This window comes from Buteo buteo, chromosome 18, assembly GCF_964188355.1.
Source record: "Buteo buteo chromosome 18, bButBut1.hap1.1, whole genome shotgun sequence".
Lineage (NCBI taxonomy): Eukaryota > Metazoa > Chordata > Aves > Accipitriformes > Accipitridae > Buteo > Buteo buteo.
Genome location: NC_134188.1, coordinates 8,597,542 through 8,613,282, shown reverse-complemented (window position 1 = coordinate 8,613,282; position 15,741 = coordinate 8,597,542). Strand labels below are relative to the sequence as shown.

Genomic DNA, 15,741 nt, shown 5'->3' with positions numbered 1-15,741 from the left:
GTGGATAATACAGATAAAAGACAGCTATGAAGCTAGCAGCTGTACTATCATCTTGATAGTATGCTAATAAGTTTCTGGGAATTAATGGATTCTGCAAATTAAACACAATGTAGACGATTCTCATGTTACATCTAAGTAGAGATAACCCCTTTTGAAATACTGTAGAGCTGACAAGTGGAAAAAGAAATTTAGGAAATCAAGTGATTTCAGAACTGAATATGTCTAGGAAAGGTGTATATTTAGTTAAAGTATTGTAGATTTTAGAGTGGCATTTCTCCAACCACAGCTGCACAGTGGATTGTTCAGTAGAGTATACTATTAATTTTTAGATTTATATGAAAACATTACAGATATTAGGAATAGCCTAAACAAAAGTGTGTTAAATTTTATACAGGTGCTTACGTATGAATGTTTCACAACCAGTTAAGATATTACCTGAAATTTATAGCAATTCCTGTTGTTACTAGAAACGTTAACAAACCAGTCTCAAAACTGATGTGTGATATGAAGTGTTAGTAAGACTTAGTTATAGTTGCTGGGCTTCTTGAGTAGGTGGAGAACTGCACTGAGGGCAGGTTGGTACGCTGGCCCTGCGCACTGAGCTGCTGGGTTCCCCTGGGCGAAGGGGGTTGCCATCGAGCCTGCTTGAACCTCTTCATTCCTGATGTTTGGTTTTGTTGTTGTTAAATGCGAGCGCTACAGAAACTGTTTAAACACAGCTTTTTGTATAGTTCATATTATCAACTATGTCTTTTTAGAGACACTGATACACCTTTTAAAATATAATGTACAGAATTTGGGCTAGCATACAGAAATTTTTGAAGACAGTAGTGTGCTGGTTTTGGCACCCATTTTTATGAAAAATGTTATGGCATAATTACAACTTCCTAACTGCGTGCTACTTTGCCATAGGACCTCATAAAGCTATCAAGGATTGGTAAGTAGTATAGAATGTAGTTAGAGGGCAAAAAAAATTATATGTAGTATATGTAAAATTTCATATCACAGTTAAGCGTTTAGCATAATATCTTCTGTTATAAGCTCTCAGGTTTGTGCTGCACAGAGTTCTTATCTCCCTCTCTGCAGCTCTGACAGTGGCCTACCATGTTAAAATAACTTGTGCTTGCTATGGTGCCTTTTCAGCTTTAGTCTACTGTGTTAGACGGTTTGGTTTTGCTTCTGACCTCTTCCTTTGGCAGTGTCCCTCCGAGATAAATTCTAACCTGAAATATCAGCTTCCTTGTGGCTTTCTTTTGAAGGTTTATTTGGTGCTGAGTTGGAATATCCTGGCAAAGAGGGACAAATGAAAAGCAAAGCATGTCTTAAATACTGTAAAATGTATGATCCATAAAAATGCCCTTTCTTATAATGACAATTATAAGAGTCATGTTGTTACTGAGGGAAGGTATTCCTTTCCCACAGATCAGGTTAGTAGAAAACTGGAAGCCAGCTTTAGAGAGATTTTGAGGTGCTTCGGTTATTCTGAGAGAATATGATCTCCTTTGACTGCTGTCGTGGTTTAACCCCAGCCAGCAACTAAGCACCACGCAGCCACTCACTTGCTTCCCCCTCACCCAGTGGGTTGGGGGAGAGAATCAGAAGGAGGAAGGTAAAGCTCGTGGGCTGAGATAAGAACAGTTTAATAGAACAGAAAGGAAGAAGCTAATAATGATAATAATAACAATAATAAATTTACAATAATTGTAAAAGAATTGGAATGTACAAAACAAGTGATGCACAGTGCAGTTGCTCGCTACTTGCCAATCAATGCCCAGTTAGTTCCCAAGCAGTGATCCATACCCCCAGGCCAACTCCCCCCAGTTTATATACTGGACGTGACATCACATGGCATGGAATATTCCTTTGGCCAGTTTGGGTCAGTTGCCTTGGCTCTGTCCTGTGCCAACTTCTTGTGCCCCTCCAGCTTTCTCGCTGGCTGGGCATGAGAAGCTGAAAAATCCTTGACTTAGTATAAACATTTAATTAGCAACAACTGAAAACATCAGTGTGTTATCAACATTCTTCTCATACTAAATCCAAAACATAGCACTATACTGGCTACTAGAAAGAAAATTAACTCTATCCCAGCTGAAACCAGGACAACTGCTATGGACAAAAGTTACAATGGGACATCCCTGACATCAATTTGAGCCGTGGCAGTTTTCATTAGAGAGCTCTGATTGGCATAGTGCAGTTGTTCAGGCCATGTGGTCTTATTTAGTAGTCTAGCGTTAAATTGTTGAGCTGCAGATATTAAATCGTTGAGCTGCAAATGACTATTCCAAACAAATTTTGTTACTGTAAAAGCTCAAAGATACTTTTCTGATGATAAAAATGAGTTAAGGTAAAAAAGACAGCATATTCAATTTAGAAAAGTCCCTTATGAAATACTTAACAGGCTCCCTTGCTGCAGAAGCACCAAATGAAAGCTCTTGGCTCTGTTGAAGGAAAGTAGAGGTCCGTGCCTTCCAGACAAACACACATGGAAGAGCTGGAGAGTTGGTTCTTGTGGTATTCCACTCATGGAAGAGTCTGATTGTGTAGATGTAGTTTCCAATTGGTGCTTTTTGGATGCATATCTTCTGGAATGACTTGAAAATTTTCACTTGTTAACCTGGCTTTTGATACTTCTGACATTGTTCTTTTAGTTGGGAAAGTCAAAAGATAGAACTATGCTCAGGAAGACATTATATGTTTATCTTCCTTCTGTCTATAGAGGGAGAACATTGATACTCTTAAAGTAATGTTATTCTGAATCTTGAGATTTTTTTGTTCATAGAGAGCTGATTTCTAACATAGTAAAGAATATCAAGTGAAATCCTGTTGCATTGTTCGACTACAGTGGTCCTTGTTAGATTGGCGTTCTTTGGTGTTAATTCCACTGTTGTGTCTTTGAAGAGGTTTGAGACAGTTCTTTAAGCAAAGACAGCATTGGCTATTGCAGACAAGTGATGATGATGATTTAAGATGCTGAGATTATGAGCATATGAAGATGAAAGCTTATGAAGATGCTTCTTATTAACCTGAAAGAATAATCAACTTGAAAAGATTTAAGAACAAGCAAAAACTGAGTAACTGGATGGGAGTAGGAGGGAGGAAGGAGGAAGGAGCTAGTATCTAATATGAGAAAATATTAGGATAAAGTGAGGATGTACAAAAGTTGAATTGAATAATAAAATAATAAAAGGTTTTTAAGCAGAAGATAAGGAAGGAAGTGGGATACACAACCTCTCTGTTACACAGAGAGGATGGGGTCTATTTTAATGGTAATCCAAGCAGGACCCCAAATTGGATGTGTTGCATCTGTTTTCCTAAGGATAGTGATGTTTATTGTGAAGCCAGAGACAGCGGATGATAGGAATGTGGGTATGGAAGAGGTGGCTTTTGCATTCAACTCAATACAGAGAGTGGCAGCAGAAAGATGTGGATGTAACATAGCTCCAAAAATCTTCAAGACCTAGCTTGTGATGCTACAGGCTTCTTGATATTACAGGCTTGTGATATGACAGGCCTGTTGTTACTCTTCTCTAGATGAAGTTGTTAAAGGATAAAAGTCGAAGTTACTACAAGATGAGAGAACAGCAAGTCTTCTGTGTAGCTTGAAGGAGGAGAAAGGTAGTCTAGTAAGTACAGCCTTTCAGAGGTTACCTGCTTGCTTTTAAGATTGAACAATTACTTTCTATAAAAGTTGTTATTCTCTGTGGTCAAAAGAGACTTGTGTTGAGGACTCAGGAAGTGTTTTGAGCTCAGCATTCCTTTTTCACAGCTGCTTGATGTGCGAATGTACTGAACTTCCAGTAATTCAGGTAGGTGCTGCTGGTAGAATATTATCAGGTTCTTAGTAGCTTGCTTGTACTGAGTCTGCAGACGGTCAAGTGAAGCATGTTTCCTACTGCGGGTAGCTGGACCTGGCAGTTCTTGGGTCTGCTAAGAGAAAGGAAGCTCTCTTGACCTGGAATATGCTTGAAGTAAAAGTTTGGATGAACTGCTTTTGTGTTCTCCTGTCAGTAAGCCTCTGTTGCATGTGTTCAGATCCTTATCCTCTCTGTACAGTTTATGTGGGGAAGCAAAGTTCAGGGCTGGTGGAAGGGATAAGCTTTGTGTTGGGTTTTGCTTGGAAACCAGAATTCTAATAGCATAACTAAGGATATGTTACGTTGATTTAGCAGATACTCAGCTACTTCTTTTTAGCCTGGTTCAGATTTTGAGTTGAAGATACTTTGTCTGAAAATGCTCCTTAATGGTCTCTCTGAGACAGTTGACTTGCAGGGTGGTTTTCGGTCAGAACTTTGCTAAAGAACATAATTGATTACTTGTGTAACTGACACCAAATGACCTGCACTTAATTTCAAAGAAAAATTGCCAGAACTATTTTCTCTGAGAGTCACCTTAAAGCACTAGAGATTTCCATCTGGTCACACTATAACTTGTGTGTCTGGTGTTATAGCAGAAATCTTGAGGAACTTGGATTTTACTCATATCTTTTTGTTCAAGATGTTGGGACTGTCAGCTGTTTGTCTTGGGCGGTGCTTACACTCATGAAACCCAAGTCCCCAGGGGAGGTAGGCTGGCCAAACCCTCAGGATTTTAGTGTTGATATTGGAAAGATTAGACAACCAGTGCCTTTTGTATTACTCATCCACAATGTAGTGTCAGTCAAAGACCACTTCTTGGTCACATCTACAAAGCCAGCATGGATGCTACTGCTCTATTGATTCAGGATTTACATTGTGCACTGTGAAGTCCAAGTTTGAGCTCAGAATCTGTTTTGCCGAAGGAGAATACCTTTCTCTCTATTTCAAAGAAAGTCTTACTATTCCAGTCAAAAGCATAGCATTATAATAAAAAGTTATATCCTAGGTATGCAGAGAGTACCAAGGACCAATTTAAAATACATCCTATAAAAATAAAGGCTTTTTGTTTTCCTTTTGTCTGAAGTGACAAGATCTTGAAGCAGCTGAATGTTCCCTGGTCAGGTGGATTAAGTTACCTATTACAAAGATATGAAAAAAGTATCAGACAAATCTGAAGAATTTTTCTCATGATGTTGCAGAAAGAAAAGCCTGTACTTCCATTTTAGAAGTCTTCGGGGCTGTAACAATCTTACGTCAACATCTGAAGTCCTATAAAGGGGGATTTTCTATCTTCTGTATAGTCCTCCTTCAGCAAGAAGCCCTGCAGTCAGTGATCTATAAAATCCCCCATGTTTTTCAGGTATTTAGCCTTAAGGGCTGGAATTTTGGACTTGTTGTTTCCCCTTAGTGTTCACTGCTCATTATTTTCCATGAGTCACAGAGATGTGGGAGATGTTTGACTGTAGAATGAAAAATATCTTACATGATAACTTTTTGTAATGCAACAGCACTGTCTTCTTCAATTTAACTCCCTATAGTTTAGCAGCCAAGAAAAATTTCAGCTTTGTCCATTCCTTTTTGTAGACTATTTAGCCAGGTGCACAGAGCTTACCTGGTGGGTAGTAGAGTTTTTCTACTAATCAATCGTTTTGAAAGGTTGATGGCTCTTCTAAGGCACAGCTGAAGAGGAGGATACATTGTGGTGCTGAGCTCTGTCTGGAATTGTAAAGAAGCAAAAAGAATCTGATGCCCTGTACAGTAAAGAGAGATACAGCCAGTAGGAAAAAATACTGGCAAGAAATTTTCAATGCTTTAACGGGTACTTCTAAGTAAGAGCTTGCACACACTGGTATCTTCAGGATTATTATTTCCTTCAGTATATTTAACATCCAAATTAGTTGCACTGTAAGGGTGATGGCTTGATTTGGTACTTTCCATCTGCGCTGCCTGTTTTGTGTTTTAGTAATTTTCTTTATTCTGTTCTTAAGGAATCAGATATATAACTAAAAAACCCCCAAACCAGTTTAAAACACAATTACCTACCGTATCTTATTTGTACGATAGTCTATAATTGTCTTGTTTTGACATTGGTAGCAAATTTAAGTTGTTAGCAAAGCTTGTAGTATTGCAAGTTAAAATTCTTCCTTTTGTTTTGGAAGATGCTGTCTGCTGCAGCTTCCACTTGCATTCTTGTGCTTTTAGTGATTTTAAAATAGTATCTCAGTTTCACACGTATGAAATTGTACCCTAACAGGCAACAGCACAAGTCACTTAATTGAAATTACTGAGTACATTATAATTATAATATTTTTATATTCTGTATGCCAGAGGAACTGTAGCACATATGTTACATATTGAGTTTTATAACTTACCAGAAGTACAGAAGTCTACATGTGTTAGACTATAAACCCAAGCAGAGTGGGCACTTGGAAGACTTGAGTTCTGGTCTTGGTGGTACTGTGATATTTGGGAGATCATAAAAACAGGTGTAGTACCTTAGATTAAAGGTCTGTGTAGGTGTTGTCTTGTCCCTCCAGTGTTTAATATAGACTTCATCTTCTCATACTGTTCTCTTCTGTAAAATTAGCACAATTACAGAGATATATGGTATAAGATTTAGGCATCAGGTGAATAGACAGTAGATTTGACGTAGTTGAAATACATTATATTCTCAAAATAGCCTATGTAATAGCTGCAGTATTCATCTTTTAATGCATTTAATACTTTAGAATGTCTTTTCTAATTTGCTTAAGGGATGATCAGATTATTGATGAATATAGCTCTCATTATGGCAACTTTGAAATTATGACTGCATAGCAAATGCAAAAAAAAAATCCCCAAACCCACCTCATGTGAAAAGAAAAAATAAAAGATTCATTGCATACAAATCCTACACAAATTTCATATGTAAACTCCTGTCATTGCATAATTATTCTCAGTACTGATCATTGCTTACTTTATAGTTCATATTTTTTAAGAAACTATTCAGTTCTTACATCATCTTGTGCCTATTAGTGTTCTTAAAAATTAATGAGTTGTCTTAAGTGGTTTGTTGTATTAATATGGATGAAAGTAGTAATAAAAATCAATAGAAAATTGATCTTTAAAGATAGGTACTGTTTTCGTGGATAGTGTTGTCTAGTTTAAAATTTCTGCTTGTCCTTGTCTGAATATCTGGCATTCTGAGGATGTGTAACTAAGCGATGTAATTTCAAGTGAACACTTTTGCATGGATCTATATGAAAAGAAAATTACAGGGTTTTTTCTGACTGTTTATTCAGGGATTTGATAAGCACAGATTCAAGTGTAGTGTTTTGAAAAAGATGCAGACATCACATGAAACAGTAGAGTTGTGCAGGAAAGGTATTAAGGTAAAAATGCCTTGAAATACAGTCTATTATGCAACCTGAATTTGTCTGAAGCCCCAGTTGTTAGCTGTTGTTGTATTCATTTAATTTTCAACATTTAACTGTGATATCTCTCTGTAAAAATTACTTTGTTCCTAATGTTTAAAATCTGTTTCCAGGCTGCAAGCTGCTATATAAACAAGACTTTGCAAGACGGTTAGGACTGAGATGTGTTACTTGTAATTACTGCTCACAGCTGTGCAAAAAGGGAGCAACTAAGGAACTTGATGGTGTAGTGAGAGATTTCTGCAGTGAAGAGTGCTGTAAAAAATTTCAGGACTGGTACTACAAGGCAAGTAACTCAGAATTTTTGACGAGAGCTCCACAGTTAAAAAAACCAAAAATGCACATGTGAGGATATCTCAAGGACTGTGCAGCAAATATGGCTTACTTCAGCAAAGCATTTGCTACACAATAAGCAAATGTATTAATTTCATCATTTGAGTTTTCTTAAAGCAGCATTTCTACCATCTGATTTTATTAATTCATTTGGCAAGGAAGTCTTGAGTTACAGAAAAACAAGAAACTGTATATTTGTTACTTTACAATTCCAATTTTTTCTCCTCAATTGGTACCATACTTTTCTTGTCAAAACTTCTTAAATGTGTATTCAGAATGTTGAAACACTGTTAATAGCAGCTGGATGATACCTTGAGTTGACTGATGATAAACTAGGTTAGCGGAGTTTTTCTTGTTCCTGTTTTTGCCTCCTTTTTTGCCTTTTCCCTTCTCCCACAGTTTGAACTGCAGAGGCTTTGATTGTTCAGTATTTCACAGTGGAAAGGATGCCAAAGGGAAAAGCAAGACCAAATGGATTTCTAATAAAAGTTTAAATCAAACAGATGGCATCTATTTCTAAATCTCTGGAAGCTTAACTACCTTGTGAAGCACAACCAGCAAAGAGTTCATGTTAAGAGGTTTTTTGTTTTAATTTTTTGAAAGAAATAAAGGTGAAATCGGACTGGGTTTAACCTGCGATTAGTGCCATGGATAAAATATTTGATCTCTGGTATGAACATCCTGGAAAGCTACACTGATAATACCAAAACATGAACTACCCTTGTGGATGCAATTGCAAAAAAGACAGTAGAAAATTCATCACCTTACCAAAACTCTGTACGCAGCCTGGAAGGCAATAAAAAGCTTGAAAAGTTAGAGGGCTAGATACAAATCCTGTAATTCAAGATGATCTATCTACCATAAAAGAACTGAATCTGAAGACGTATCTGGTATTTTGGAATGGCTGGTTCCAGAAATGTTGCAGCCAAACATTAAACCTTTATTTTGAATAATGTATGTAGGGTCCTGTAGACATTCCTGAAAGAAAACTACTGAAGACCAGGATGTGTTTCTTCTGTCTTGTGTGAAAATAGGGTGATGAAGCTTGGCTGCAAAGTTCTTAAACTTACTAAAATGTTAGCTTCATACAATAATATTTAATCTATATGCCTTAAAACTTGGGGTATGGGGTGAAATTTATCCCTGCATAAAAAGTGCCTTCTAATAGAGAAGTTAATAAAGCTTTGGTGTGCTTTAGAAATCTCTTGGTGATTCAGCAAAGAATATAGTATGGGGGTGTGCCTACCAAACTAGTTTCATGTACATAAACTTCTGTGGAAGCTCGTACTCTGACTGAGGTTTGAGAACCACTTGAAAACTCTGACTTCAGGTTATCTTTCTGATCTGTGGGGTAAGGCAGTAACTTAATTGGCCCATTAAGTCTGCTTAAGAAACGCTGTTGTTACTGTGGTACAGGAAAGTTAGACATGATGCCATGAAAAGGCAATTTAATCTAACTAGACTTGCTGGTAACTAGTGACTTTTGATGATACTGAAGTGTTAGGTATTTTTACTTTTTGAATCTTACGCTTGCTAGTGAAACAAGTGTTACATGATGTTGAATTGTTGTAATTTTTATCAAATCTTTTATCAAGTCTTAAAGCCTTTGCCTGATTCAGTTCTGATTATAAAAGTTTGGGATTTATTACATGGGGAGGACTTGTAATAGGTTTTGGAAAATTGTGTGTTTTGCTGCAATTGTCTTTTTTCTTTTTTTTTTTTTCTTCTTTACATCCTTGCTGGTAACTTCTCCCTCTTTTATGAAAGTCACTCCAGATATCTTAGATTTGGTAGTGCATTGTTAGCTGATGTTCTTACCTAGTCATAAATAGATAATGATCAAAATATAGGAAGACAGAATAGGTACGGACCCCTCCCTGAATTTGTACTCCATTTGCTGTTTTGTCTGTTATCTTCTTAAAAGAATAGTTACATAAGTATGAGCTTTGTCTCATTTATGCAATGTCCAGTATTATTTTGGAGTTTCAATGAATGTATATATAAAGAGAAATAAGTAGTGATAACCTAGTAATGTTTTAACACCAACATTGTGTTCATTAAACAAGTGTTTGTTTCCATCTTCTTTGTCTACTTTTTTTATGGACACATCTTTCTCATGTAGTATTATCTGGAAAACATCTTAACTTTTAAAAATAATTAAGTATTATGGGAGAACTTCCCTCAATGCCAAAATTTTCTTCTCAAAAGCCAGAAGAAGGTAGCCATGGTAGAAGCTCAACAGACTGTTATCCAGAAGTATTAGAAGCACATCAGACTTACCTAGAAGTGTTATTCAAACCTAATATGAGGGATTGGAATGTAAAAGAATAGTTCAGTCCTAATCCTCTGTTGGGTGACAGCTACAGTTACCAGTTGGTGCCAAGTTCTGACGAAATTTCTACTGTATGGTGTCCACGCACCTCTAAGACAAGAGGTAAAATTTTTGGTGTCTTGAGGTTAGCTCCCTAAGTTATTAGAGCTCCTCCTGTAAACTTCAATTGCATGCCATGGTTTGGATGTTAATCTGAAAAATGCCTGGGAAATTTCAGTATAAATGTTTTAGTAGCCTCATGTTTGATGACAGTTTCAATCATTTGATGTTACTTACATTAGAGCATTGAAAATACCTTGAGAAAGAATATACAGTTCTGGGAACAGCACAGAAATCTGTTTCTTTAAATATACATAGTGAAACATTGCTGAAAATACTACAGCTGAAATGTGCTTACAGGTCCTTCAAGCCTACAGTGGAGTATCGATGGGACTGAGCATGTGCGGTGATGTCTGTGTATTCAGTGGAAGTCAGGCATCTTCAGCAAAGACTAAGTAGGGAGTGGGGAATTACAGTCCAAGGCACAGAAAAATTATTGTGGCTGGTGAGCTCAGATAGCAATGATTGTCAGCAGCGGTAAAATTTGAAACAATGGAGCCAGCATTAATCTGAATGGTAAAGGCAGCAAGACAACCCTGTGGAATTTCTCTTGTCTGAATTTAGCCATTGTGTAGTTAGGCATCTCAATTTCAAGTAGGTACTGTTTCAGAACAGTTGATATCCTTTCTCTTATAATCAGTCCCTCTCTGGAAACATGTCTTCGTCTTTATTGCAGACTGAACTTGGAAAAGACAGCTAAGATTAGGTCAAATTGATATTAGTCCAAACCACTGGAGAACACTTAGGAACAGGTCATGGGAGGATTAAAAATGTAAATAAAAACCCCACATGTGAAAACTTTGTTTTTAAGTCAAGTTGGGGGCAAACATTAGTGATTTATACTAATTGCCATGCCCATTTGAACATGTTGAAGTTGGACGTGGGAAAAGAATTGGACCAAAATGCAGTCATGAGTGGCAAAGGAGTTATGTGCAACTGGAGCACAGAAAGTATAGATGAACTTTTTGGAAACACAGAGATAGAGCAGACTTGAAGGCAGGTATTTTGGGGATTCAGTTAACGTATAGTGCCAGTATCCCAAATGAAAATGAATGGAAAGGGGAAGGACAGAAAAAACAGAAAATCATGAATTCACACTTGCACTTTAAGTTAATTTCATGGTCAGGGAAATGGGGAGAGCAAGCAGGTAGTAGGAAACTTCACTGCATGGAAGGGTGTATAGTATTGACTGCAAGCATGGTTGTGGAAATGGTAAAATTAGAGTGTAGCAAATGTAGTGAAGTGAAGCATCCTTACAAAGGAATCTTGGGCTTGCTAAGGAATGGTAGTTTCCCTGTGGAAGCAAACCAGGATTTTTTCACCTGAATACTTCAGTAGCAGCCCAGGAGAGACAATAATACACATACTCAAAAGCCTAAACAAAAAAGCAGAACCACAAGAGGGAGAAAACAGTTGCAGGAAGGCTGTAGTTGCTGCATTTGACAAGATTTGTCACCTCTCTTTTTCTTTGAAGGAGAGAGAAAATTGAGCAGAAAGTGGTGCCTTGATAGTCAAGCAGTGTGCAGCAGGTCAGAATAGGTGGGCTTTTCTGTACATGGGTCAGCTGTCATTCTTAATCAGTGTTGGGTGGGCTTGAGATGTAAAATTAGACCAAATTATACATAATTTTTTTTTCTACTGGTATTTCAGCCTTTTGGTGGTTTTGGAAGATGCATTTGCTTTAAAGGTGTGAATTCACAGTTTCCCTGAACTGATAAATCTAGTCTATTTTGGCAATACTCCACACTTCATCATCTTCCCCAGTCCTTTCCAAGAATACAACTTACTTGCTCTTTTGTCCCACTGAGAACATCTCTGCTGCAAAATGAACTGTGGATCAGCATCAGCAGAAAGTTAAAGTGACAAATGTAACCAGAATTGAGGGAGGATGGGAGTAATGCAGTGCTGTAAGGTCCCTGACCTTGTGTACCCTGCAGGTGCATAAGCACTAGTGCTGACACCTGCACAGAGGAGGGGGGAAAAGAAGTACCTGCCCTTGCAGGGGCACCTGGCACTGGGTGTGAGCTGATCCTGAAGCCACAGCTATAATTGCTCCCAATTTAAAGCTGGTTGTACTGTTAGAATCGAGTCTCTCGATATATCATCTTAAATATTTGAAAATTACAAGTGAGAGCTGAATTTTCTACATTGCTGGAGGATGATGCCAGAATGTTCAAGTACAGAGAAGGAACTCAACATTTAATTACTTTTTAAATTTTAACTAATTGGCCTGTTCATACTTTCTTGGAGTTGTGAGAACTACAGTTGGACTATTTTTTTATTATTTTTTTTTTAGCCATCAGAGCCTTGTGCATAACTGCAATGTTGTGTATGGTTTTACGTATTAATGTTTTGTGTTGCATATTATCATGACTTCCCTTTTCCTCTCCTAGTTATATTATTAGGTTGACTTATTTTGGATTCCTGAGCAGCCATAAAGCTTTTATTTATTTTAAGGACTGCTTCAGGATGGAGGTTGCAAACAATATCAAGGGGAGCAGTAGTGGAAACAATTCTTTGCTTACTGGAAGATCTGAAATGGGCTAGCACTGTTCAGATAATAAATTATAGCATGGCTAATTAAATTCAGTGGAATCTATTTTGGAGGAAAACAATGTCTGTCTTAGTGATGCCTCATGAAATTATCATGTAGGCTGGTGAAAGGTACATTACTTATATGTTTAGCTAGGGATAGAGAAGAACAAAGTATTGAGTTTCAAGTTATGTGCTAACTAGATTTTGTGGAAACCTCTTCAGTTTGAGAGCTACTGTTATTTATAAATCATAGAGAAACTTTGAACTAAATAATTGGAATCTAAAATTGTCAAACTACTAAAATAGTGAAAGTATAAAACTTATTTACACTAAAGGGCTCTGATTTGATACCTAGCGAAGTGATTCTGTTTGTGACGTAAAAAAAACCCACCAGAAGGGGGGGGGGGGGGGGGGGGCAGAAGAACTCGTCCTTGGTTCCAGAGAGTCGTTAAGGAGTCTCAGTCACTTTCTGCTCTTGTTTTGCAGAATGCTTCAGTGAAATTAATTAAAATTGATGCATAAAATTTGTTGTTTGCTGACTGTGTAGAAGTGAGCAATTTTTAAAGACTTGGTAAAGACTTAGTGAAATAAAGCAGATTAATTCTGGGTGTTGATCTCCAGCAAACAACTGAAAATAAAGTGACAGATGTGCCTATATATACAAGTTAGATGGCAGTGTAACTATCATAGAGCTTACATGAGCAAGACAACTATGTAGCGGTAATGATTCTTCAGTACTCTTAAAAACGTAACCTTTTAAAATGTAGAAATAATTTTTTTCCAAGGCTTGTTTAAAAATGTCAAAATCTCCCTTTGCATTAAGGCTGCACGATGTGACTGTTGTAAGTCTCAAGGAACTCTCAAAGAGAAAGTGCAATGGCGTGGTGAAATGAAACACTTCTGTGACCAGCACTGTTTGCTCCGTTTCTACTGTCAACAAAACGAACCAAATCTGGCAACCCAAAAAGGACCCGAGAACTTACACTATGGTATGTGCTGCTTTATGGCTGCTAAACAGCAAACAAGATGCTTCCTTTAAATGAAAAATTTAAACCTGCATGAATTATTTATTTGTTATAATAATCCATGCTAGAGGTTACCCTTTTTTTTGTTTTATTTTATCATCAGAGGCATCATTGAGCTGCTTGCTATTTTTTATCTTAGCTCTTTATTTTATTGCTTTTTCGAGAGCTGAAACATTGTCAGGTAATCAAACAGTTTTGTAATGACTTTTTAAAAAAAAAGTCTTTTTACGTTAAGCATAATTTTAGTGTTATACCTTCATGGGGACAGAAAATGCTTTCCTGTTTCATCGTGCTCTTGGTTTGTCATTACTTGCTCTGTGGAAACACTTCTTTTCAAAATGTGTTTTGGTCATAGACAGCAGAGAAATGCACTAGGAATGAAAAAAAGTAAATTAAACGGAATTAAAAGGAAATAAATGGAAAGTAAATGAGAATGGAATGGAAGTATCTAGATAAGAGGAATGCCTTGGTTTTGGGGTTTTGGGATATTTTTTTCTGTTGACCATAGGTACAGTGTAAATTTGCTGATGGCGGCTGAATGCATATTTACGTGGTTTAAACGGCAAAGTTCAAATAAATCAGCTTTTTAATTAATTTAATCATAGCAACACAACTTCTTTGCAGGGCCATTTTCATATTTGAATGTTTTGGTATTTACTTTTCTGAAAGAGGCTATCTTCACATCTGGGTGGAGCATTGATTTAGTATTTGCCTTTGTGTAAGGTTCAGTGCCGGAGTAGCAGGGTGCCTATGAATGAGAAGTCTCACGTGCAGTTCTTACCTGCGATACAGTACTATCAGTGCTGTTAACTTAATGTTAATCTGATGATAGATGTTGTCTGAGTTGCTTACTGAAATTTGCTTTGATTCTGAAAAAGGGAAAATAAATTCTAAAAATGTCTTCTTACATTTTTAGATCAGGGCTGTCAAACCCCCCGAACAAAAATAACAGTAAGTACATATATTTAACGTGTATGAAACACAATTAAATGTATTTAAAATGTGATATCTTTGTGGCTTGAAGGGATGCTCTTAAAAAACCAAAAAAATTAGTATCTTTGAATGATACTAAGCTAAATTTGTGGAGGTTTTGAGTCCTTTCCACATCAGTAGTTGAAATTAAATTTTTAAATGGTCATATTTTGTGTTTTCGATGTCTTCTGGGAAACCAAATCATCAGCCATGTAGATTACATCTGTAGTGCATGAAGGTGTTGCTTAAAAGTTAATACACAAACTATTTGTATCTTATTCACATGTTTAGACTGATTAGGTGTATTTATTGAGTGTAGAAAAGGAAGAGAATTTCACTGGTCGATTAGAATATTAAGGTTGTATCTCAGCTTTGAAAGCCTGAAAATAAGGCTTCAGTTACTAAATTATAATTCCCAAGAGTAGAATAATTGGTGCTTAAGGTCTGATTGACTTTGCTGCAGGTGACAGAGTAGGGAAGAGTAAGCTTTTGCAGGATCACTGTCTGGGAGGGTGGGGATCATTGGTGGAGCAGCAGCCTTCATTTTGAGTTTCAGTTTTTGTCAGCTAGTCAGAAGTATTAATAATTATTTTTTCATTTAGCTTAGTGTATTTTGTTTGAAACTTAGTTTTGTTTTGATTTGTTTGTCACATGGAAGATCTCGGAACTGCCTGTTCTTCCATGAAAAAATTGACTCACCTTTTCAATGCAAATTGGCTTCTTTAAGGTAAATCTTAGACTGAAGTGAAAGTATTTTGATGGCATTATAAAATATGTTAATGAAAAACACAGAAAATAAGATTGCTTAGGTAACTAGAGACATCAGACAAGCTAAACTGTCATGTTAAAAACATCTACTGTTTTATGTTTAATGATGTTAATTCGGTCCATAAAATTTTAAAGATCATGTAACAGCTATGTGTGATACAGTGTTTTTTTATATATATTTTAGAAAGTGTATGCCTGTTAAATAAAGTCTACTGCTGTTCTTATGACTTTACTTTCTTTCCATATTTAAAAGCATATGTGGGGCTAGTCTTACTACCTATGACCAAATAAAAGTGACAGTCTGTTTCTTAAATCGGGTTCTAAAACAGGTGCTAGGGGACAAAAACCATGTCTGGAACAAGAGGTTTTTTACCTGTTTTTTTTACCTGTTTTTTTTACCTGTTGACTGT

The 15,741-nt window shown here is 36.8% G+C and overlaps 1 protein-coding gene across 16 annotated transcripts in view; it reads left to right on the top strand.

Moving 5' to 3' along the window:
• The window catches only part of ZMYM2 (zinc finger MYM-type containing 2), a 95,448-nt gene that overhangs the window by 59,957 nt on the left and 19,750 nt on the right, over nt 1–15,741 (top strand). For all 16 annotated transcript variants that reach the window (XR_012653410.1, XM_075049949.1, XM_075049947.1 and 13 more), the window contains 3 exons: nt 7,381–7,553; nt 13,390–13,555; nt 14,508–14,542. Coding sequence is in view for 15 of the 16 variants with exons in the window: in XM_075049949.1 (XP_074906050.1) it covers nt 7,381–7,553; nt 13,390–13,555; nt 14,508–14,542 (374 nt within the window). In the remaining variant the exon portion in view is untranslated. The remainder of the gene's footprint in view (nt 1–7,380; nt 7,554–13,389; nt 13,556–14,507; nt 14,543–15,741) is intronic.